The sequence below is a fragment of the Selaginella moellendorffii genome, unplaced genomic scaffold (genome assembly GCF_000143415.4).
Source record: "Selaginella moellendorffii unplaced genomic scaffold, v1.0 SELMOscaffold_42, whole genome shotgun sequence".
NCBI lineage: Eukaryota > Viridiplantae > Streptophyta > Lycopodiopsida > Selaginellales > Selaginellaceae > Selaginella > Selaginella moellendorffii.
In genome coordinates this window covers 1251509-1275046 of record NW_003314303.1, presented here as the reverse complement: position 1 = coordinate 1275046, position 23538 = coordinate 1251509, and the positions used below count along the sequence as shown (strand labels likewise).

The 23538-nt window shown below is 50.0% G+C and overlaps 7 protein-coding genes and 2 non-coding genes across 12 annotated transcripts; 7 read left to right on the top strand and 2 right to left on the bottom strand.

The window, feature by feature from the left end:
• Positions 1 to 625: 625 nt before the first annotated feature.
• On the bottom strand, positions 626 to 3039 carry LOC9636175 (uncharacterized protein At4g19900). The gene has a single exon (XM_002979676.2). The coding sequence runs from the start codon at positions 2292 to 2294 to the stop codon at positions 684 to 686; it is 1611 nt and encodes a 536-aa protein (XP_002979722.1). The 5' UTR covers positions 2295 to 3039; the 3' UTR covers positions 626 to 683.
• A 797-nt stretch (positions 3040 to 3836) lies between these two features.
• Positions 3837 to 6497, top strand: LOC9635551 (probable serine/threonine-protein kinase PBL7). 2 transcript variants are annotated; one of them, XM_024684849.1, is made up of 8 exons: positions 3837 to 4182; positions 4237 to 4841; positions 4927 to 5186; positions 5251 to 5383; positions 5439 to 5697; positions 5759 to 5891; positions 5955 to 6044; positions 6102 to 6497. In XM_024684849.1, the coding sequence occupies exons 2-8, from the start codon at positions 4679 to 4681 to the stop codon at positions 6312 to 6314; spliced, it is 1251 nt and encodes a 416-aa protein (XP_024540617.1). In that variant the 5' UTR covers positions 3837 to 4182; positions 4237 to 4678; the 3' UTR covers positions 6315 to 6497. The 2 variants fall into 2 exon arrangements, with proteins under 2 accessions (XP_024540617.1, XP_024540616.1); XM_024684848.1 differs by having other exon boundaries at positions 3837 to 4841.
• Positions 6498 to 10018: 3521 nt separating this feature from the next.
• Positions 10019 to 11183, top strand: LOC9636173 (membrane protein PM19L). The gene is made up of 4 exons (XM_002979812.2): positions 10019 to 10339; positions 10407 to 10575; positions 10656 to 10704; positions 10771 to 11183. Exons 1-4 carry the CDS (start codon positions 10195 to 10197, stop codon positions 10993 to 10995), a joined length of 588 nt encoding a protein of 195 aa, XP_002979858.1. The 5' UTR covers positions 10019 to 10194; the 3' UTR covers positions 10996 to 11183.
• Positions 11184 to 13205: 2022 nt separating this feature from the next.
• Positions 13206 to 14725, top strand: LOC9635550 (two-pore potassium channel 1). Of its 2 annotated transcripts, XM_024684869.1 has the most exons (3): positions 13206 to 13269; positions 13501 to 14378; positions 14471 to 14725. In XM_024684869.1, exons 2-3 carry the CDS (start codon positions 13516 to 13518, stop codon positions 14607 to 14609), a joined length of 1002 nt encoding a protein of 333 aa, XP_024540637.1. In that variant the 5' UTR covers positions 13206 to 13269; positions 13501 to 13515; the 3' UTR covers positions 14610 to 14725. The 2 variants fall into 2 exon arrangements, with proteins under 2 accessions (XP_024540637.1, XP_002979857.1); XM_002979811.2 differs by having other exon boundaries at positions 13220 to 14378.
• Positions 14638 to 14711, top strand: TRNAT-AGU. Its single transcript has one exon. It is a non-coding gene; the product is annotated as a tRNA-Thr (tRNA).
• A 127-nt stretch (positions 14726 to 14852) lies between the features above and the next one.
• Positions 14853 to 14926, top strand: TRNAT-AGU. Its single transcript has one exon. It is a non-coding gene; the product is annotated as a tRNA-Thr (tRNA).
• An 832-nt stretch (positions 14927 to 15758) lies between these two features.
• LOC9636172 (pathogenesis-related protein 5) lies at positions 15759 to 18909 on the bottom strand. Of its 2 annotated transcripts, none has more exons than XM_002979674.2 (4): positions 18331 to 18906; positions 17307 to 17600; positions 16814 to 17237; positions 15759 to 16096 (listed from the first exon to the last, which is right to left on the bottom strand). In XM_002979674.2, the coding sequence occupies exons 1-4, from the start codon at positions 18374 to 18376 to the stop codon at positions 15871 to 15873; spliced, it is 990 nt and encodes a 329-aa protein (XP_002979720.2). In that variant the 5' UTR covers positions 18377 to 18906; the 3' UTR covers positions 15759 to 15870. The 2 variants fall into 2 exon arrangements, with proteins under 2 accessions (XP_002979720.2, XP_024540585.1); XM_024684817.1 differs by lacking the exon at positions 15759 to 16096 and adding an exon at positions 16193 to 16341 and having other exon boundaries at positions 18331 to 18909.
• A 196-nt stretch (positions 18910 to 19105) lies between these two features.
• Positions 19106 to 19551, top strand: LOC112349756 (ABC transporter B family member 21-like). The gene is made up of 2 exons (XM_024684737.1): positions 19106 to 19317; positions 19436 to 19551. The coding sequence occupies exons 1-2, from the start codon at positions 19117 to 19119 to the stop codon at positions 19508 to 19510; spliced, it is 276 nt and encodes a 91-aa protein (XP_024540505.1). The 5' UTR covers positions 19106 to 19116; the 3' UTR covers positions 19511 to 19551.
• Positions 19552 to 19594: 43 nt separating this feature from the next.
• Positions 19595 to 23408, top strand: LOC9635549 (putative multidrug resistance protein). The gene is made up of 6 exons (XM_024684707.1): positions 19595 to 19756; positions 19827 to 20284; positions 20338 to 20567; positions 20618 to 20928; positions 20977 to 22910; positions 22969 to 23408. Exons 1-6 carry the CDS (start codon positions 19595 to 19597, stop codon positions 23342 to 23344), a joined length of 3471 nt encoding a protein of 1156 aa, XP_024540475.1. The 3' UTR covers positions 23345 to 23408.
• Positions 23409 to 23538: the final 130 nt, after the last annotated feature.

Below are 23538 nucleotides of genomic sequence, written 5' to 3'. Positions count from 1 at the left end.
GAAACGAGGCTTCGAGCGTCGTCCACCTCTACAACTTCGCGGACTACCATGATCTGGAAGCGCACAGCCGCGGAAGCCGTGGCCGGATCTTCAGTCGCTCGCAAGCTTGTCTATACACCATCTAGCGATCCATGGCCATCACTACCATCACAACCTCGAGGCGATAAAGGCTCGTCCTCACCGGCGCAAGCTCCTCCACCACCTTCGCAAGCTCGCTCCTCTTCCAGCGATCCACCACCACAAGCTGATGATCCAGGCGATCATGGCTCCTCGTCGGTCGCGAGCATCTCCCCCTCCAGCGTTCTACGCGACGACCTCAATCTTCTCAAGCTCGACTTGGAGGATGCTAGAGCTCCGGGTGCTCCTCATCAAAGGCTCGTGGAGAGTCTGACAACACCCCCACCAGCTCGATTCCCTTGCAAAACTTGCGACGAGAGCCCAGCGATGGCGGCTGTGGAGTTCCATCATTGTGTGAATGACAGGGTCGCCAAGGCGTCTGGTCCCTCGCCACTCGGTCGAGAAATCGTCGAGAAGCCACTGCCAAAGTCTTGACTTCTCGAACATAGTACCTCTAGATCTTCCATCTCCTGTGTGATTCACATACACGAACGATCAAATAAGAGAATGCATGGCGATCATTGCTGTTTTATTCCCACTCGATCTAAAAGCCCAAGTCTCCAAATCTATCGCATTCTCTCTATACCTTGCGGAAGATCATGATGGCCATCGTCGCGATCATCGCAAACCACGCACTGGCTGCGAAGTAAATCCTCCATCACGCTCCCGCGCTCCACTCGCAATCCCCTGGTTTGCTTGTTCCAGAGATGGATCGCTAGTGACTCACCGCTTCTCAGCCATCGCAGCTTCTCCTCCCGCCATGCCCGCCCGCGCTCGCCCTCCACGCCGCGAAACAACGGCGGGATGTGGTTCCACGTCACCGGGTACAGCGCCCTCGTACGAACGACACCGCACGGAACCGTACCGGTCCTCCGCGCCCTGTCCAAAACCCGCGTGGCCAGGTACGGCCCGTTGTGGCCCCATTTGCTCCCGTTGAAAGTCAACGCAAACTCGTGGATGAAGCTATGGAGGACGGGGTGGCGCCGCTCAAACGCGAGCACCGCGTTGTTTAGCCGCTGCCACTCCCCGGTGACCGAATCCTCGGTCTGGGCGCCGATGGAATTGGAGAGATTCGCGAGGCTCCCGAGAACGAGCACGTCGGAATCGAGGTAGATCCCGCCGAAGCGGTAGAGGAGGAGGAGCCGGAGGATGTTGCCCAGGTTTTGCCGCAAGGAGATCTCGCCCGGATCGATCGCGCCGCGTCGCAGGTTCTTGAGCCACTGCGCCGCCGTGGGCGTGGAGCCGAAGAGGAATGGGAGATCCGGCGCGGCGGCCATGACGCGGTAGCCGAGCTTGGCGAGAGGGGCGAGGAGGTCTTCGCCTTGGGGGGTGTCGAGCGATCGCGAGACGATCACGACGCAGGATCGCGGGTGGTGCTTGAAGATGCTCTCCAGGCAGCGGCGCTCGCGCGGGCCGTAGGACTCCACCGCGGAGATCCAGACAAGGAAGAAGTGTGGCGCGCAGTGCCGATGGTGGTGGTGGTGATGATCGTGCGCCGTCACCTTGAGGAAGGCTTTGATTCTCTGGGAGAATTGCGCTGACCTCTCGTCCGAGTGTAAGATCTCGATGCTCGCCCAGTGCCGCTTGACCCACTCCCGCCGCTGGGCGCCGCTCGGAATCGCGAGGAGCTCCTGGAGATCGACGCCACTGCTGATCACGGGCGATGGAGCGCTCGAATTGCCCGAATTGTCACGACGCAATGGAGGAATAGAGGAAGTCTCCCACGAGCTACTGGATCGCGATCGCCCACCATGGAAGCTCCCATTGTGATCTTCTCGCCCGCCACCTCCACCCAATGGAGGAATAGAGGCATTCTCCCACGAGCTTGTGGATCGCCCACCATGGAAGCTGCCATTGTGACCTTCTCGCTCGCCATCTCTTCTCCTGGGCGAGGGGCTGGCGCTCACATTCTCGAACGTCCGCGAGTGTGAGTACTGGCGCTGCGCGAGAGCGATCACCACCGGCAAGGCATCGATGGGGATCGAGGACACCGGCCCGGACGCGTCGCGAAGTGCCAGGAACGATCTCACGTAGACCAGCAGTGACAAACCCACGAGAACAAGCGCGAAGCTCACCGTGACCGATACGTTCTTGAGCTTGCTGCCACTGCCACTGGTGCCGGAGGGGCAACCATTCTGATACTGCCGCCGCGAAGGTGTCGATATAGACATGTACATACCCTCCTCGAGAGTAGCAGCATTCCTCTTGGAGATCGAAGAAAAAGTGGATTTTTTCTCTCGCTACTCGCGCCAAGACCCTGGAATGGAACTAGTCGATCTAATCCCAGCCTCCATAGCCATGAAGTAGCATCAAAACCTGATTTTCCTGGTTCCTTGACCCATGGCAGAGGCGAGCACGAACAGTGGGACAAGCGACTGACTGTTCATGGCCTGTTCATGTGCTAAAGGGGATATCACTGTGGCCCAAAAGGAGTGAAAGAGAAACACCACCCATTTAAATCCAGGATAGCGACGCTCCAAAGCGATCTGGTCAGGCATCTAAGCAAATCCATCGCCCGTGATCTATCTATCCATCCTCCATGCCACATTTCCCTTTATAAAACCCAAGCTTGGATCTATCTAATGACCTTGTCCCTGCCAAAGTAGCTCTGATTCATCCCAGCTCGAGATACCAAGGTGGGTCGAGAGGAGGGACCGATTACTGCAACGCACACTCGCTCACGCCATCGCCCAACACCACAACACACCGAATGGAAGGAGAAAAGATCCAGAAAAGGAGAGGAGAGGACGAGCAAACAAACGATTGCGACGATCAATCGCCTGCCAGTACAATCAGTAGACACTTTTCTGCCACCAACCTATACGTCCATCCATCCATCCATCGTCTTCGATTCCAAAAACCCTTTTCTCTCTTCGATGCCATATCCTTCCCGGCAAAATAAAGCGGCTTTTTCCCGGCAAAACTTTCACATCCTCGCATCCCAGCCGTTGCCGCCGCGGGGCATCGACGGTGGTGCTTAAAAGCGCGGGAGATTTCTTCGCGGGTTCGAATCCTGGCCTTTGTTCTTCCACTGTCTAGACTTTGGAACACAATGACAATGCGCACGATCTGGTTTGTTAAAGGTTTTCGAATCGAATCATGCGCACCGTGTCGTGCGGTGAAAGGGTAGTTTTTTGGGAATTTTGCCTCGCCGCGAAACCAGCAAGGGATCGATCGAAAGTTTCATCGTTTTGACTTCGATTGATTGATTGAGAGGAGACCATTGTAATTCGTAGAGTTCCATCCATCCGAGAATTCGGTGAGTGATGAGGACCAAAAAAATCGAGAGAAGTTGCAGAAGATCTTAGCTGGGACGTCCATGTCCCTCGATTCAAGCAAGTTCTCGTCTCTAATCTTTTTCTTTAGAAATTTGAAAAAAAAAAAATAAAAGCAATAATTTGCAAGAAAAAGGACGACATGGCAGTCCCATAGTGCTGCGCCCAGCAACCCGCATTTACGAATTTATACATTTATTTTCCAGAAAAGACAGAAAAATGGAAGAAAAATAAGAATGCGTAGGATAGGCTCGCAATGCTCACCGTGTCAAATTGCGGGTGGTGTCGCTGTTGCGATCTTTATAACCGGATGGACAAACCTCCCAGCATGATTCGTGATTTTCTCGCTTGGAAAACAGTTCCCATCCATGCATTTGCCTCTGTGCGGCACTAATGCCATGGCCAATTCACCCCCAAACCTTTGTTTAAGGCCTCTTCCTCTTTGACGAAAGAGAAAAGAAAAGTTTTTCTTACACGAATCATCCCTCCTGCGACTGACCCTCAAGAATTCTCGTGGACAGTTTTACAATTCCCTCCAATGCAGCTGCCATGCACATTGAATGATCCAGTCCATTTCACGTCGTGCGAGCTCCAAAGAACGAGAGAAAGAAGACGAACAAGGAGAAGAGGGCGTTTCTTTTTTGCTTTTAACATTCTAGAGAGCTCAGCTCGGCAATCACATCACACCCCGTTCTCGCGATTCAAAAGCTCTTTTGTTGTGTTGCTGTGGTGGTGCATTCGGCGACACCGCGAGCGAAACATCGAGCGCCCAGCGTCAGTGTGAGCACAGGTAAATCCACTCGCCGCCCCGGCTAGCTCCAAGCGATTTAACAATCGCCCACAGGACAAAACCGCGGAGGAAGTCCAAGTTCTTGCAAATGCCCCGGCCGGGCATTTGCCGCGGTAACGCGGTAGAGCGGCAGTAATTTCTGACCAGAGTCACGTGTGTGTCCTCGGCTCACAAAAGCGTCCAAGGAGTGCTCTTGGCGCTTTGCTCCATATAGCTTCGTGGGCATCATCGCTGATCACACGGCGATCTAGCAACGCGACAGTCTTCCAGGAGAGAGCTATGGATCTGTAGCGAGCGAGCAAGGAAGAACCACTTTGGGTCTCTCAAGATCAGGAAAAAGGAAGCTTTGGAGAAGAGCTCGCTTGGAACTAACGCAATGCTGGTGCTCTAAAGCTCACAATGCTCATAGACATAGCTAGGAGGAAGAAGAGGAAGAACAGGGAAGGAAAAGCTGGAACTTTGCTGGGAGGCAAGGCCCTCTAAGCTTCCAACTAGAATGAGGAGGGTCTTGGTGGAGCTCGCCGGTGATAACACCTCGGAGGACAACCTTGTGCTTATCATCGCCATTATCATCGCTTCCGCGGCTCTCGTCCTTGTAGCCATCGCGTTTGCGTACTACTGCTATCTTCGACACAAAGCTCGAGCTCCTCGACAAGAAGGTACGTCACTCCCGCTAGATTTTTTGTCCTTCCGGAAGAGCTTCCTTATCCTTCTTTCATTTTTCCTGAATCTCTTGCTTCGCAGTGGCCGAGCCGGCAAAGAGCGTGACCAGCCAGTCAATTTCCCTCTCTAGACGCTCTAGCTACAATGGATCGACGAGCGAAGCACAGGTTTTCACTTACAAGCAAATGCAGGCCGCTACAAACAACTTTACTACGTCCAACGAAGTCGGGCAAGGCGGATTTGGCAGTGTTTTCCGGGGTGTTCTTCCCGACGGTAGAACTGCGGCAATCAAGCAGCTCGATCGAGGGGGCAAACAGGGTGACCGAGAGTTTCGAGTAGAGGTAATCCTTCTTCCATCAAAAATCTCTTTTTTCTTTCTTTTTTCTCACAGAACTTCTGGATCAGGTTGACATGCTGAGCAGACTACACTCTCCACACTTGTTGGAACTCATCGGATATTGCGCTGATCAAGAACACAGGCTGCTTGTCTACGAGTTCATGCCAAACGGAAGCGTCCAAGAACACCTACACTCGGATGGTATGGAAACCTCTTACCAGAAACCAACGAGAGCTCCAACTTTGCTGATCTACAGGAACCAGTGGTAGGCCACCGATGCTCGACTGGGACACTCGAATGCGCGTAGCTCTTGACGCTGCTCGAGGCCTCGAGTACTTGCACGAGATGGTGAGCCCTCCCATAATTCACAGGGATTTTAAGAGCAGCAACATCCTCCTCAACGACAAGTATAACGCCAAAGTTTCCGACTTTGGCCTCGCAAAGCTGGGCTCGGACAAAGCTGGGGGTCACGTCTCAACGCGGGTCCTGGGAACTCAAGGCTACGTAGCGCCCGAGTATGTAAAAAAACATCTCCTTGCGTTCTTTTCTCAAGAAAAAATCACATTTTTCTTCCAGGTATGCGTTAACTGGACACTTGACGACCAAATCCGATGTGTATAGCTTTGGAGTGGTTCTGCTGGAGCTTCTCACGGGTCGTGTTCCTGTGGACATGAAACGACCGCCAGGCGAAGGAGTTCTCGTCTCTTGGGTAATTGATATCAAGACTTCCTTCTTTGATCGTGTGAAAAACCAATTTTTTTGCTTCTTCCAGGCATTGCCACGGCTCACAGACAGGAACAAGATGGTAGAGATCATCGATCCGAGGCTGAACGGACAGTTTGCAATGAAAGATTTGATACAGGTGGGGCTCGAAAACTTATCCATGCTACGTGTCAAAACTTCCTTTTTGTTCTTCCAGATCGCAGCTATTGCTGCTATGTGTGTCCAACCCGAGGCCGATTACAGGCCATTTATCACAGACGTTGTGCAATCGCTAGTTCCTCTCATCAAGCACAACCGGCCGATGAGAGTGTTGAGCAGCCCCAGCTTTCTCCACGCCATCGTCACTGTAAAATCCTCATCTGCCGAGAGTGGAAGTAGCGACTGCCGATCTTCTCACGTTTCGTTTTGACAAACCTCTTGTCACTCTTTCATTGTTTTGTCAATCAAAAGCAACAGAATTTGCGTGAAAAGAACATCCTCGATCGCTTTTCTCCTCGAGCAGACTGTAAGTTACCATCTAGCTTATAGTGCTCAAGGATTGTAATGGGCGAAAGAAAGTTCTCTTTATTGTGAAGCCTGCTCGGAAGCTAAAGCACGGTCACTATCAAACTATTCCAGAGGGATTTCAATCCTCATCGCTAAAGCTTGGCTGGGTGATGTAGCAGGAGCACTCGCTGCAACCATTCTCGCAGCGGCAATAGTTGAAAGGATGAGCGCAGTACTTCTTGCTGCACGAAGAACACACGGCTCCCTTGCGAACACCAACTTCACGGCGGTCGTGATCTCGGCCTCGATCCAGATAGCTCTCGAATTCTTCCACCATATACGCCTCGGCCAACGAGCTGGTCATCACCATGAGAGCCAGAAGAAGACACGAGAGCTTGGTGACCGCCATTCTCTATAATCTTCCAATGCAGTTGGTCACATCGCTTGTCCCTCGTTGGGTTTTATGCTCGCCAACTTGCAGTTGCATGAAACGCAAGTGAACGACATGCTAGTCTTTGCATGCACAGTCTCAGTAAAATAACTATATTAGAAGATAAATAAAATGTTTAAAAACAGTTTAACAATACAGCAAGTATGAACCTGACTTCATGGCTGCATATGCCGCAGGACTGGTGGCCATGAGGTACGCACCCGCTTCGGTGTGCTGCGCAGGCATGTCTCTGTACTTGGTAGCCCTGGTGAGCACGCGAACATGGATGACCTTGTTGCGCACCAGCCGTTTTACAACTTCGTTGGCACGGTTGATCTGCCAACGGAACACTTCGGCTACCACCTTCTTGTATGTCACGGCACCACCGCCCTGCACAATCGCCTTTACGATCCCAGCCAACTCTGCTCGGGTCCATCCTTCCTCCTCCCCAAGGTCCAAAGCTATCTCCAGGTTCACCTTTTCCATGTCTATGAGATCCTGGGCTTGTGCCAGTAGATTGGTAGCACACTCACCATCGTCAAGAGAAGCGTTGCACGCCACCGTCTTCAATAGATACGGGCTTCCTCCAGCTGCCTCAAAGATGGAAGGCCAGACACTCGTCTCCCAGTCTTGCGGGAGCGTCAAGCCCACAGTTGGTGCCACGTACTCGGAGAAAAACTGCTTGGCTTCCTCGTCGCTAAAGAGGCCAAGTTCTATTGCTCTGCATCTTCCATCCGCGAACTTCTTATACAGCCACGACCGGAAGAACTCGTCCGAGGAAGCCATGATCACATGAGCTCTCTGAGTCTGCTTGGTTATGGCCTCCAGGAAACTGAGCAAGTCGTCGAGCTCCTTGTCGTAGACGCCTTCCCACTTGGCGAGCTTATGAGCATGGTCGATGACGATAACCGGCTTGACAGACTCATGTTGAGTCAGAAAGCTGTTTATGATCCCTTGGATTGCCACAAGACTTTGAACGTGTTCAATACTTTCCCAGAACGATTTAATGCTTCGAGCGAGCTTCCGAGTTCCCATTGTATGAGGCCAGAGTATACTCCAGACGCGCCGCTGCCAGCCGCCCAATTCTGTCTTCAGAAAAGCGGCCATGGCATCAGGAGACGAGCAATCGTTGAGGCACATGTCAATGATGACCATCGGAGCCAAAGTGCTCCTGCCCACATCCGAGTTCCATAGCTTGCGTAGATGCGTCAATAACAGCGACTTTCCCGTATCCTTGGGACCCAGGAGCACAGTGATTTGTAGAGGCGCATTATCCAAGATCCTGAGCAGCCTCTCCAGCTCCGCCTTGCGATTGAAGAAGGTGTAGGAAGACTGCACTTCCTCCTTAGCAACGGATCCCATTGTGCTTCAACCCTAACTAAGGTGGTAGAGAATCTCTTATCATTTGTTCTTTTTCTTGAAGACCAAATCCGATGTGACATGAAATGACTGCCAGGTGAAGGAGTCTCCGTCTCTTTGGGTAGAATCAAGACTCGCTTCTTCCAGGCATTGACACGAATAAGATGGTAGAGATCATCGATCCGAGGCAGTTTGCAATGAAAGATTTGATACAGGTGGGGTTCGTAATGTTCTCGTTTGTATGCATTTTGCATGTCAAAACTTTTGTGCAGTTTGCAATGAAATATTTGATACAGGTGGAGGTCATAATGTTCTCATTTCTATCCATTTTGCATGTCAAAACTTCTGTTTGTTCGTGTATCCAACTTGAGGCTGATTATCCATTTATCACAGACGTGGTGCAATCGCTGGTTCCTCTCGTCAAGAACCGGCCGATGAGAGTGTCGAGCAGCAAAGCTCTCCACACTGCGATCTTCTCACGTTTCGTTTTGACAAACATCTTGACACTCTCTCAAACAAACAGAATTTGCGTGAAAAGAAGACCTAAGCTCAGATAGTTCTCTTTATTTTGAAGGTCAAGATCAAACTATGGAGAGGCATTTCAATTCTCATCGCTAAAGCTTGCTGGGTGATGTAGCAGGAGCACTCGCTACAACCATTCTCGCAGTGGCAATGGTTGAAAGGATTAGCACAGTACTTCTTGCTGCACGAAGAACACACGGCTCCCTTGCGAACACCAACTTGACCGCGGTCGTGATCTCGGCCTCGATCCAGATAGCTCTCGAATTCTTCCACCATATACGCCTCGGCCAACGAGCTGGTCATCACCATGAGAGCCAGAAGAAGACACGAGAGCTTGGTGACCGCCATTCTCTATAATCTTCCAATGCAGTTGGTTCCGTCGTTGAATTTTGTGCTCGCCAACTTGAAACGCAAGTGTCTTTGCATGCACAGTAAACCTTAATAAAAATTATACTAAAATAAAAGTTTAAACTAGTTTACGTTAATACATCAGCCTTAGTAAGCCTGCGAACACCAGCTGCCACGAAGATAGGAGGCCAAACGCTCTCCTCCCAGCCGTGCCGGAGCGTCAAGCCCAGGTGTGGTGCCAAGTGCTCAGATAGAAATCGCTTGGCTTACTCTTCGCTAAAATGGCCGAGTCCGATTGTTTTGCATCTGCCATCCATGAACTTCTTACTCAGCGACTATGACTATCAACAATTGATGAAGAGTAAAAGTAGAAATTAAGAATCTAGTTTTCTTTTAACCATTTTGTGTGATCAAAACCCAAATTGGACAATTCATATTTATAATGGCACCCAGTTGGTTGATGTATGTGTGGAATATTACACATGATCCTGAACGACAGTGGCAGAACTCCATTTATTCCATTCTCCAGTCTTTTGTTTCCTCTCAACCGATCTCCCTTGCAGCACTTCCAGCCAGCTTTAAAGCTACCTCATAGAAGAATTTGCTCCACTTGGAGTTGAGCCAAGCCAAGGAATAATATCATCATCTCTCCAAAGTGATATCACAAAAACAATAGCCACCGAACATGGATTCCAGGCAGGAAGCCCCCCTGTTAATGACATCTAATCCAATAAAGATTGGTGGGAATCGAACCGTCCACCAGCCTGACGGGTGACGGGTCATGTCCACTCTGGCCACGTGGCGACAGCGAGGCCTACAGCATACACCCAATCCCAGCCGTTGGATCCGCGAGGGCCGCCAGATCATAGCCGTTGGGACGCCGCTGCAAAGCTGTCTATGGCAGCCCCCCACTTGCCGCCAAACGAACGGAATCCTCGGCAGCCACGGATAAAACCGAGTGGTAAAAAGCCAGTATTTTTACCCACCTGGGCAAGCCCACATTTCCCTCCTGGATAGCGGGAGCGCCGGCGTTTTTTACTCGGATTTTTTTACCGCGGGGGAGTATATAGCGGCCAAGGCTGGCTCGAACGGGAAAGAGGGAGAAATTCTTTTTTCTTCTGTTTGGGTGATCTTGGCGGCGGCTATGGCGATCCCTCCGCAGCTCAGGCACCAGATGACGCTCAAGCCATTGCTCCGTCCTCTGCTAGCGCTCAATTTCGCCCTCTACGCTGTTATTCTGGGATTCGCGGGCTGGGCCTACGACAAGCAAATGAGTGGTCGATTGGGAGGTGTGTTGTTCTTCCAAGATTCTTGGGGAGTTCTAACTTGTGTTCTTGTGATCTTTGTTCTTGGCAGGGAACAAGGTGACTCCCGATCTCATCACGTACACATTGCTCTCTGGAGTGGTGGGCATTGCCTCGGTGCTGGCGGGTCTCTACTACTTGAGGAAATGGAACTCCGAGAGCAGAGCTTCGGCGATGGCTACATCGATTCTCGCGTTGCCGGTCACAATCCTGGCACTTGGGTGAGTCAATTTCCTCCTCCCTGCTCGATCTCTTCAAGCTTCTCGGGTTTCTGACGAGGATTTCTCTTGGTTCCTGGCAGCGTTGCCTCGAAATACATCCACGCTGGTGGCCTCCACAACAAGAAGCTGGTAAGACAATTCTTTTCCTCTTCCGAGAACTTTGGAGCCGAGTTTCTTGTCTGGCTTGGATGATAGACGACGCTGGCGGCATACGCGATCATAAGTGCAATCACCCAGCTTCTCTACACTTTGCTCGTTCACGGGATCTTTGGCCACGATAAGCTCATCGGCCACACGGCGCCGGCGGCTCCAGCTGCGCCAGCGGCGGCGGGGGAGACCACGGCCACCAAGGAGGCGACGGCGCCGCCCGAGGAAGTGGAGAAGCCGCCGCCACACACAAGCGCGGAGGCGGCAGTATGATCGATCGCAAGGAAAAAAAGAAAGGAAAAGAATACAACACAACACACTCCGAGAACACTACTTACACACACCACCATGGCGGATTTTTTAGATTTTCTCCTCTCTCCTCTCTCTCCTCTCTCTCTCGATGTAAAGATTTTCGAAGATGTTTCAACTTTAAAGGATTTGCGCTAATTCTTTGCTCGCCATATCCATAGTTTCCTCTCTCCATACTTCTCTCTCTCCTTGGCCATCATCTTTGTGCTACGTGTGGGAAACATCTTTGATTTCTTTGTATCATGGCAAGACAATGCGGCCAGCTGGGGATTGGGATGCCAGGCAAGATCTTTAAATCAAGCATGGCATTGACAAAAAAGAACCAACTACATAGGAAATCTCTCAAGAAAAAAACTCATGGAGAGTTTTCTTGCGTGCTCCAAAAGTTATCTGTCACACACACGAAGGTTTGGTAAGTGGTGACAAAAACCAAAGTGGAGCCCAAAGAAGTGGAATCGAAACAAGGAGAGCCATGAACTCACCATACGATCACCACATTGACAGGAAAAGAAATAAAATTTCCTGAGCATTGTCTTGGTCAGAGAGAACACTCTCTTTTCCTTCTTTATCCATTTCTCCAAAGATGATATCATAGAATTTCTTGAGCATCCATCCACGATGTGACAAAATAACTTGGCCTGGCCACCTAGTGGATTAAGATTTCACGTGAAAAAGCTTTGGTTATAAGTGCGAGGATTCGATTTTAGGAGCGTTTGGAAGGGCAGAGCTCCAGTCCATGCACCTTGGCCGTTGTGTGTCTTGTCTTTTGAGTTCTAAGCTAAGGATAAGTTTTGGGGCGATTCCATCGCATCAGAATTTGCATCCTAGAAGTACGGTATAAGAGAGGTCTTATTCTTCTAGTTGTACGGTAGATCTCACTGTCTCTTTGTCCAATTGGTTTTCTCAATCTCTGGCTCTTTCTCGCGTTTGCAGGACAAAGCCAAACTTGAGCGATCCTTTTCGATTTCCAGCGTCAGATGTTTATGGGGGGTGTATGCAATGACCCGCTCCTTATTTCTGTTCCAGGGCGTGTACTCGTTCTGCTAGCACAGAGATGCACCACCTTGTGAGCAGCTTGAGGTGCCTCACATCACCCACGGATGAAGAATGGGAAGAGTTCGAAAGCCTTAGAGGACTTTCGAGGAGGTACGATTTGTGGTCTTTTTTCATGTGGCTAAGCAGCAGTTTGCGAAGTTGGTCGAAGACAAGATCGAGGAGGGGAATGACGGGATTTTTCTTGTGCCGTTTCGCATGAAGACAGTTCTGGTAGTGACAAAGAGTGTGGCATTCTCGCCTATGCATTCAACACGTCTCTCAAGTGTCCCTCAACCATTCTCAACTTGCTTGAAGAACCACGCTCGGAAGCCCGTGCTCAAAATGCGCGAGATCCGCTCCGAGTGAGAATCTTGAGTCTTTGCTGTTGCAGATAATGTTACTATTTGTTGTTGCTGGTGCAGAAATCCGATGCTGAAGCTCAGTGTCTGTGCCTGGATCTTGAGTGCAAAGATGACGTGAACGTGAGCATAAATGCGGTATTACAAGCTGCCATCTGTGCTGAACCAGGGGTGATTCGCAATATCAACAATGGCCACCCCGGGACAGTGCCGCTGGCTGTTTTGGGGTCTACCAAATGGATGTATGGACTCCTGGAGGTTGAGGGAACACTGCAGATTTGCCAAAAAGATGGCATAGTAAGTTTCTCATCACAATGTTTGCTGTTTTAAATAATCGTGACTACCTAACTATTAAGGTTTAGGATTCACCGCTATTTCAGTAATTAGACCAAGCAAAGTCTTTCTTTGCTCTCTCTCCCCCTCCCTCTTCATCTTTGTGCTACGTGTGGGAAACATGGTTTCTTTGTATGCTAGGCAAGAAGTTTAGATCAAGCACGGTATTGACAAAAGAACAAAGATGTAAGAATTCTGTCAAGAAACACTCCAGGGAGCTCACCATATGATCACGACATTGGCAGCAAAGTATTAAAATCTCTTGAGCATTGTCTTGGTCAGAGAGAACCCTTTCTCTTGATCCATTTCTTCAAAGCTCAAAAGGATGATGTCAAAGAATTTTCATCCACGATGTGACAAAATAGCATGGCCACGTAGTGGATTATAATTTCACGTGGAAAAGCTTGGTTATAAGTTGGTGGGAGTGAAGGGGTGAGGAATCGAGCTCTCGACTGGCCACATTTTCTAGGTCTGGGCGTTGAGCGCTTGGAAGGGCAGAGCTCCAGTCCAGGTACCTTGGCGGTTGTTTGTCTTGTCTTCTAAGCAAGGATAAGTTTTTGGGCGATTCCATCCCATCAAACTCCAACTTGGGAACCTCGAGTTTAGATCCTAGAAGTCTCTTCTTCGTACGGCATAGGAGAGAGGTCTCATTCTTTTTTTAAGGGTTTAAGTGTACGGTAGATCTTGACTTCTCGACTTCGTCCATGGTTTTCTCGATCTAGCTCATTTGTTTCATTTCTAGTTTCTGGTGAGAAGCATGAGCAACACTAGAGAGCCTTTGCTCGTTCCTGCGAACGATCCCAAGGACCACCACCTCAAGAAATGCTCGAGCGACACTGGAGCAAACTACAGCCTGGATCGACAGCGATCGACCGGGAAGCCCCCACAACCCGAGCTCCCGCCCGTTGCAAACCTGGCCATCCTCACGCCCCAGCGAGCCGCCATGATCCTCCTCATCTACATCGCCGTGGGACTCCTGTGCTTCATCTACGTCAAGCACGGGTTCGAGGGCGAGAGAACCGTGAACATCGTGGACGCCCTCTACTTTTGCGCCGTCACCATGACCACCGTCGGCTATGGTGATCTCGTCCCCCACACAAGCACCGCCAAGCTCTTCACCTGCGCCTTCGTCTTCCTCGGCTTCGGCCTCATCGGCCTCATCATCGGCAACGCCGCGAACTACTTCGTGGAGAAGCAGCAGCGACTGCTCGAGAAAGCTCTCGAGGAGCAACAGCAGCTGGAGCAGTCGGGAGAGGCCCGGATCACGAGCGTGCAGCACAAAGTTCTCGTCGCTGCTGGATTGGTGGTGATCGTCCTCGGGGCCGGCATCGGCATTCTCATGGGAGTCGAGGGCCTCGGCTTCGTCGACTCGTTCTACTGCGTTTGCGTGACCGTCACCACGCTGGGCTATGGCGATCGAGCTTTCAGGACGGAGGGCGGGAGGATCTGTGCGGTGTTTTGGATCCTGGCCAGCACCGCTTGCGTCGCGCAGTTCATGCTCTACCTCGCCGAGCTCATCACCGAGGAGCGGCAGCACGCCATCGCAAAGTGGGTTCTCTCGCGAAAGGTGACGATCTCGGACGTGGAGGCGGCCGATATTGACAAAGATGGCAGGCTCAGGTACGTAAAGCTTAACAGCTTCTCGATTGATCCTCTTTGCTGCGATCGATCCAAGAGGAAAGAACTTGATATCTGTCGTGCATGCATGCCAGTGCTCCCGAGTTTGTGATCTACAAGTTGATGGAGCTGGGCAAGATCCAGGACGCGGACGTGAAAGCGATCTTGGACGACTTTCGGGAGCAAGATGCCGATCAATCGGGAAGCATTACCATCTCGGATGTAACCTCATAACGCTGGAGCTTCGCTCAATCTCCATATAGCTTTCATAGCTCATTTGGTCAGAGCACCCGTTTAGTAAGCGGGAGGTCCTGAGTTCAACTCTCAGTGAAAGCAAAATTATTTAAATATGTTATTTTAACTATAAAAATATTCTTTATTTTTAACTCTTTTCTTAAATTAATTATTATTATTACTATTTTAGTTTACAGTGTAATATGACTTATATTTTAACTGTTATTTGTCATTTTTTATTCAGCTTTCATAGCTCATTTGGTCAGAGCACCCGTTTAGTAAGCGGGAGGTCCTGAGTTCAACTCTCAGTGAAAGCAAAGCACTTTTCTTTATATTTTTTATTGTTATTATTTATGATTTATATTGTTGAAACTATTTTTGCAGCTTTTTAAAATCTATATATTTTATCAGTCTATGAATGTATTTTTATAAATTAGTTCGCGGCTAATAATCATCGTTTGGCGGCGATGGCGTGCATCGTGTGTAACTGGGTATCGGCAAAGTTGGCGGCGGGAGTCTTGGGTGTGATTAATCTGGTCTTGTATCTCATCCTCATTGGCTTCTCGACGTGGGCTTTCGAGAATGTTGCGGGAGATCTTATGCTTGGCAAAGGTGATTATTTTCTTCTTACAACTTTGTGGAGTTCTCTCTTTGGATTTGTTCTCCAGACTTGTCTCGTTTGATGTTGATCTTGGTCTCGCTGCTGGCTGGAGTGGTCGGAACGCTATCAGCAGTAAGCAGCCTTTACTACGTGAAATACCCGGCCGCGGTTTCCCACGCATCGGCCTCGGCCACCGCGATCATCTCCGCTGCCTTCTCTCTGGTGGCTCTTGGGTAAAACTATAAGCTCCTTTTCATCCTGCAAGAATCTTAACGAGTTCTTCCAGCTTTGCGAGCAAGAACGTCAATCTCGGCAGCGACAATAGCAAATTCGTGCGTATACAATCTTACTTCTATGCTTTGGTTTTCGCTTATCTTGGTTTGTTCTTGCCAGAGAGTTCTCGAGGCTTTTTCGATCATCGTTGGAATCACGCAGCTCGGGTTCACGGTTTTGATGCACTACGTCGACGAAGTTCCAGTTGCGCCGCCGGTGGTTGCGAAGCTAGCAGCGAGTCAAGAAGCACCAGAAGTTGTCCAAGTAGCCACGGAAACTGTTTGAAATCTCTTTTCTTTATTGTTCTTTAGTGGAACCCCTGTTTGGAACTTTCTCTATGGACCGATGAAACAATCAATCGATCGATCAGTGTTTTCTTTGATGATCCTAAGAAATGCTTTTCAAAAGAACTATGCCTAGCGCGAGGCCCAGTGGCCACCACAAAGACTGGATCCGTGACGGCGCGCTGGATGGAGAGATTATCCGAAAGTTGGTTCCTACCGTGGGCGATGATCCTCCGACTGGGAAGTTGTCGCCACCATCGGTGGATGGTACTGCTGGAGCTGGCACTGCTTGAGCTTCGGGAAATTGGACTCCATTGTTATCATCGGATCTGTAACAACAATCGCGGAGGGAAACCAAAGCGTTAGCATAGAGAAGTTGCATCGAGACTAAGATCGAGCGAAGAACTCTCAAACTCCAAGTCAAGTGGATGATGGTCGCGAAATTGTATTGTACAGACAATTTACGTGATGGAGGGGCCTTCACGCAATTAAAAAAAAGAAGGCCAACGCAGTTACGAATATGTACGCGGGAGAAAACTTGGCAAAGTTGCCGGAAGAGTTGGAAGGTTTGGAACTAGAAACGAAAAAAAAAACCGTGAAAATTCTCAAAAAAATGGACAATGACCACAATCACATAGAATCTCAAACAGGATTGAAACTGACGTGGAAAACCAAACATACAAATATACGAAGAAACTAGAAAACAAAAGAAAAGAGAAAGCAAACACAGTACTGACTGCTGACAAGATGCTCTTCTGAGAAAAAGGAATCGCTTATCCTATAGGTGGCGGTGAGCAAGATAGGGACAAGCAATGGTGGTGGACAATTGACCCAAGAAAACAAAAACGAGAAAAACGAACTGAAAATCACTCCCTAGAACTGATGGATTGAAATAAACCAGAGATCAATCGACCCAAAAGAAAAGAGAAAAAAAACACGAGAAGAAAACCAACCCAAGATCATGAAAAACTTCACTCAATTCAAAGATGGAACTCTCCACGGATGGATTGAACGAAAGAAGAAAAGAGAGAGAGAGAGATACTCACAGGTCGGTCGCGGTGGGACAAAACACGATAGTGTAGCGCCCTCCCATGCACGTAAAAGTGGAGCTGAGATCATCGTAAGCGTAGCTATAAGCATTCGGGCACGACTGCTTGAAAGCTTTCGAGTAATCGGTGGGCTTGCACGTCGTTGGCAGCGCGTTCTCTCCAGTGCAGCAGTACTGCGGCTCCTTGAAAGCGTCGCAGGCGCTGCGGCATCCCACCACGTTACCGGTGCCCGTCACCTGGAGTGCCGCCGGGCAGTTCCGGTTGAGATCCCCCGTGCAGCCGGCGGCACCGCAGCTCTTGGGATCGGTCGCGTTGCGCCCCTGCCCGCCGCCGTCTGGCGATACCGCCATGGGCAGATTGTAGCCATCCACCAGCGACACGTCGTAGAAATCCATGTTGGCATAGCCGCTGAGCGTAAACTCTGCACACACGGTGACGTCGGTTAGTACCGCGCGGTGTAGCGGTTAGTACCGCGCGGCACGGTTCTTACCTACGAGCGTCGCGGGCGGCTTGCCGCCGACGGTGCACTGCTCCCGCCCGTCACAGTCGCCCATGGCGCAGGTGAAGGTGCCGTCGGTGCCGCGGCTGCATCCCGTGCGGCCCCAGAACCGGCCCCCCCAATTGGAGGGCGTGGTGACGGTCATGGTCTGGCCGGTGGAGAGCATGGTGTTGTCCAAGGTGAGCGGTTGGATGCCCGCGCTGGAGACGACGCCGAGCCATATCGTGGCGGCACAGTTGTTCTGGATGGTGAAGGTACCGTCGGATACCGCCAGCCGGACCGCCCCTGTCGCCATCGTTTGGCATTGCCACCGTTAGAGACACCATTTGTAGGGAAGAGAGAAAGGAAGTATAGGAAACGTCTCTCTTGCGACTCTCTTTGGTCTTCGCGGCTATGGCGTGGTGGCATGGCACAGAGAGAGAGAGAGAGAGAGAGAGAGAGAGCTTTAATTTCTTTTGCTTTGCTTTGGCTTGGAGTCGCGATCGTGGGCGATCGCTGGCGATGGAGACAAGGAGGAGCTACAGTGGAGCGAATGAAATGTCGCAACGCTCGCGCTAGCAACAGTCTCTGTCGCTGGCAGAGCTTGGATCTTAGCGAATTGATTAGCATTGGGACTGGAATTGTGGGGATGGATGGATCGATCGAAGAAGCAGGGGAGAAGGAATCGTATCGACCCGGATCACGGCACTAGCACCGACAAACTGGAGGAAGAACTTGAGTGGCTGCTCGAGCGAGTTTGCGACACTTAGCGAGTGTCGCGAGATCACGGCTCTAACACCGGCCAAAGATCAAAGCTTCCTGTTTGATCTCTCGTGACGTGATCGCTTTGTCAACAAGCGCTTGGATGGAGTGGAGGAAAAAAAAAAATCACATTTTTTTTGGCTTCCTTCTTTCCTTTCTCTGTGAAGAGTGTAGGTGAGTGAGAGGGGTGTGACGGCATGAAACACAAACGCGAAGAACAATGCAAGACCAGCAAAGGAGAAGAAGGAAAAATCCGAGAGAGAAAGGAGCTTACCCAGAAGCAAGGAGATGATTTGTAGAAGCACCACCATCGCCATCATCGAGACTCCAATCCAATCCTCTCTCGGGAGCTCCCAATGTCGGTCCTTTTGAAGGGAAACTCTAGAGCCTTGGCTTGCAAGCCCGAAGATCCTGGATGCCTCCCACCCACAAAGGATAAATAGCTTAGAACTGGGAATCGATGCGAATCCTTGCTCCAGCAATCGAATGGGTCCCTTTTGCGAGCCGCGATACTGCTGCGAGTGCGCGAGATTGCTTGCGACGAGGACAAAGGCGAGATTCTTCCCAGAAGAAAATCAAAAGCGAGAAGAAGACGAAGAAGAGAAAGAGCGAAAAAGAAATGTGGGCAGCCGCGCAGATCTATCCAAGTGACTCGCTCGCCCCGCCACTAAAGCCCCCTGTGGATGGAATCTAAAATCTAGAATCCAGGGAAAGAGCTCGCTACTTCTAAGAGCTCTCTCCTTTTCTAGGTGTTTATATGTGAGTTATCGATAGCTCCAAGCTAAGTAGCAGTAAAAAAGCTTCGCGATTGGAGAGAAAAAACGAGAACTGGAAAAAACAGAGAAGAATTTGACCATTGTCGGTTCATGCAGTAGTTACACGCTAGTTATACTGAGAGACACGGTGATGACGTGGTGCTCAGGTCCGCGGCTCGACTCCCCTGCCTAAACAGTGTTCTGGGTTGGAATCGAACACCCGATCTGATAGCGATGGTTTTTTAAAAGTTAGGGCTTATAGAGTAAATGGCGCCATTTTGGCTTAGGGTTTGCAAGAGAGGGCGATGGGGCCGGAGCGGTCGGTGTCCTACATTTCGCTGTTCCGGTTCGCGGATGCCAAAGATTTTGTGCTGATTGCGGCTGGCACGCTCGGCGCCGTCGTCAATGGCCTCACTTTCCCTGCGATGCTCATCATTCGCGGCCGCATGATCGACAACTTTGGTACTTTGCCACAGGACGGCGCGATGAGCACGAAGTTCTCCCAGGTGCGCGGTTTTCTCCCTGTTCTAAGTAGTGCGCTCGCTTTTTCTCCTTTGACTCCACCGGTTTTGGTGATTGGATCTTGGATTTGGTTGTGAGTGTGGATTGGTTGTTTTGCTGCAGGACGCGCTTCTTTTTGTTTATATTGCCATTGTTGCGTGGATCGCGTCATACATTGGTATCTTATCCATAGACTAAAGAAAAAGGAATAGAAGAACAACTTAGTGGGCTTGCTTAAATGTGTTTTTATCCCGTGTGGTTAAGACAGAAGTAAGCTGCTGGATGTTTACTGGCGAGAGGCAAGCGTCGAGGCTGAGAGCACTGTATCTCAGATCTGTGCTCCGCCAGAACGTTTCTTTTCTTGACAACGAGCTTTCAGCAACTTACATTGTCAACTGCGTATCGGACGATACGCTCCTGGTGCAAGAGGCAATTAGCGAGAAGGTAACGTTGTCTTTCATATATTTTTTGTGTCGCTTTCGGATATTGATGTTTGCTGTGAAGGTCTATATAGACTGGCAACTTCATCCGGAACGTTGTCCAGTTTGTGGGAGGATATTTGGTTGGATTTACGCAGTCTTGGAAGCTGGCAATCGCTATACTGCCTTTCACGCCGCTGCTCATTCTGCCAGGGGTGTTTTACGGGAGCGCCATCTTGAAGTTTGAGAATGAGAAGCAGGCCACGTACAGTAAAGCAGGGAACATGGCGGAGCAAACGATCGCGTGCATTCGTACTGTGTACTCACTTGTCGCGGAGACCAAGTCCCTTCGAGCTTATTCTCTTGCTCTCGAGGAAACCGTTGCATCTGGTTTAAAGCAGGGACTTATCAAGGGGCTGGTACTCGGTTCCAACGGCATCAGCTTCGTTTTATGGGCCTTCATGGCCTGGTTTGGAAGTGTGCTTGTCATGCACGGCGAAGCTAATGGTGCTGAGATTATCACTACCGGTTTGGCTCTGCTTAACGGAGGAAGGTACTTCTCTTTTACGTTTGGAACAAATGAAAACTTTGGTTTTTGTGATGCAGAGCTCTTGGTTTTGCCATGTCCAATCTTGGCGTTTTTGTTGAAGGACGCATGGCGGCATGGAGAATGTTTCACATCATTAGGCGGATTCCACCCATCGACGTCGATAAATCTGACGGGAAAGCAATGCAATCTGTTCAAGGGCACATCAGACTGGAGGAAGTGGTATACGGCTATCAGACAAGAGCTGACACACCCGTTCTTACCAGTTTCACACTGGACATACCCGCCGGTAACTCTGACTCTTGAGGTTTTTCGTTCTCTCATGAGCGTCAAATGCAGGTAAAACCACCGCTTTAGTTGGCAGAAGTGGCTCCGGAAAATCTACTGTTATTTCTCTGCTGGAACGGTTTTACGATCCTTCAGCTGGTAGAATTCTTTTTGATGGAGTAGACATTAAGGAGCTTGACCTCAATTGGTATCGGCACCAGATTGGTCTTGTGAGCCAGGAGCCCGCGTTGTTTGCGACAACAATAAGGGAAAACATATTATACGGAAAGGAAGATGCCAGCGATGACGAGGTCTACAGAGCTGCTCACACAGCAAATGCACATAGTTTTATTGTCAGGCTTCCCGAAGGCTACGACAATCTGGTAAGCTGTCAGTTTTGAGATCACAAACTGTTCTCATCTCCTACACAGGTTGGCGAACGAGGACTAAAAATGTCCGGAGGTGAAAAGCAAAGAATTGCCTTAGCCAGGGCGATAATAAAGGAACCACGTATCCTTCTGCTGGATGAGCCTACCAGTGCTTTAGACATGAAGTCAGAAACAGCAGTTCTGGCTGCTTTAGAGAAGGCAAGGCTTGGACGCACGACGCTTATAGTCGCGCACAGGATTTCTACGATCCGGAACGCAGATGCAGTTGCTGTTTTAGAGTCGGGAAGGATAGTAGAGACTGGAAGACACGAAGAGTTAATGGCAGTGGGGAAGGCGTACAGGGCTCTTGTTTCTTTGGAAACGCCTCGCAGTGCTCTGCTAGGCGGAGAAGATGCGGTGCATGCAAGTCCTGAGAATGCACAGTCGTCACATTCAGCACCAATTATCGCAGCCCAGAATGGTCAAGATTCAGTTCTTTATCCCTCAAGGCGGATCAGGCCATCGTTTTTCCAGCTTTTGAGTTTAGCAACACCGGAATGGAAGCAGGGAGTGTTGGGACTCGCCGGTGCTCTTGGTTTTGGCGTTGTGCATCCAATGTACGCCTTTTTGCTGGGATGCATGGTTTCCGTATACTACCTGAACGATCACGAAGAGATGCGGAAACGGATCAACCTCTACTGCGTCATCTTTCCTGCGATGATGGCTGCGTCCTTTCTCGTGAACCTCGAGCAGCACTGTAACCTGGCAGCTGTTGGCGAGCATTTGTCAAAGAGGCTGCGTGAGGCGATGCTGGCGGCGATCCTGAAGTTCGACGTTGGATGGTTCGACAGGGATGAAAACAGCAGCAGTGCAGTTTGTACACGCTTGTCCTACGACGCAAACGTGGTAAGTCTTCGTGTTTTCCGTGGATATGTAACTAAGGAATCTCTTATCTACACAGGGTGGCATGTCATATCGCCGTTTTTGTGCTTACAGATTCGAGCTCTTATCACCGACCGTATCTCACTCCTCGTTCAGACGGGTAGCGCAGTAATTGTGAGTTTCACCATCGGACTGGTTGTTAACTGGAGGCTGGGAATACTCATGATCGGGACTCAACCTCTGTTCGTCTTCTGCTACTACATCAAACTGGTATGTCTGAAAGGCTTTACGCACAAGTCTGCAAAGGCACACACCGAGGCAAGCCAGTTAGCTTGCGAAGCGATAAGTCAGCACAGGACAATCACAGCTTTTTGTTCTCAAGGCAGAGTTCTGGCAATGCTCCAATCCAGGCTAGATGCGTCGGTTACAGATCTGAAGAAGCGGTCTCACACTGCTGGATTGGGCCTGGGAGTTGCACACTTCGTTTTGTACGCATCATGGGGCCTTCAGTTCTGGTATGCGGGCGTGCTTGTCAGCAAGAGAAAGATCAGCTATCAGGACGTGTTCAAGATATTTTTCGTGTTCCTGAGCACGGGACGTGTGGTGGCAGAGGCACTTGGCCTGACGCCCGACCTCGCCAAAGGTGCTGCCAGCATTGATTCGGTATTTGGGATCCTCTGTCAGAAGGGAAAGATAAATGCGAACGATCCAGAAGCTACTCCTCCGGGGAAAGTTACGGGAGAGATCGAAGCATGCAACGTGTTCTTCGCTTATCCAACAAGACCGGACGTTGTAGTTCTGAGAGGCTTGAATCTACACGTTCCAGGTGGTACTTCTATGGCACTGGTTGGTCACAGTGGCTCGGGGAAGTCCACGGTCGTCGCGCTCATCGAGAGGTTCTACGACCCTCTAAGCGGCGTGGTGAAAATCGATGGGAAGGACATCAAAAAGCTTGAACTTTACTCGCTGAGGAGACAGATCGGTCTTGTGAGCCAGGAGCCATGCTTGTTTTCGGCAACCATACATGAAAACATCGCTTATGGACGTGAAAGCGAATGCACCGAAGCGGAAGTAATCCAAGCCAGTCGCATTGCTAATGCACACAATTTCATCAGGTTGGCAGAAGCTTTTTCCTTTCTTGTTTGTGAGTCACTAAGATTGCTTTGGTTGCAGTGCACTGCCGGAGGGGTATAAGACGCATTCTGGCCGGAAGGGAATCCGTCTCTCTGGCGGTCAGAAGCAGCGAATTGCAATAGCTCGAGCGGTCTTGAAGAGCCCACAGATTTTACTGCTGGACGAAGCCACCAGTGCTTTGGATCTAGAGTCGGAGCACCTCGTTCAGGATGCGCTGGAGACAATGGCCGGAAGAACGACGCTCGTGATCGCTCACAGGCTCTCTACGGTTAGGAACTGCGACTGCATCTCGGTAATGCACAGTGGAGCTGTGGTCGAGCAGGGAACACATGAGGAACTAATGTCGATGTCTGGTACGTATTTTTCTCTAGTTCATTTGCAAGAAGCTGGCTGCAGTGGCACAAAGTGCTCCTAAGTTTACAGCTTTTCTGGTCATTTTCTTGTCGAAGTCAGAGGCATAGACAATGTATAAATGTAAAACTCTTGTATGTAATGTTGCAAACAAAGACCTAAAACTTTACCATGCAAATTATGAAAAAATAAATAAATTTATTTATTGTACTTTGGTTGTTTAAGATTTTATATTGTTATAAAACTAATGATGAACAC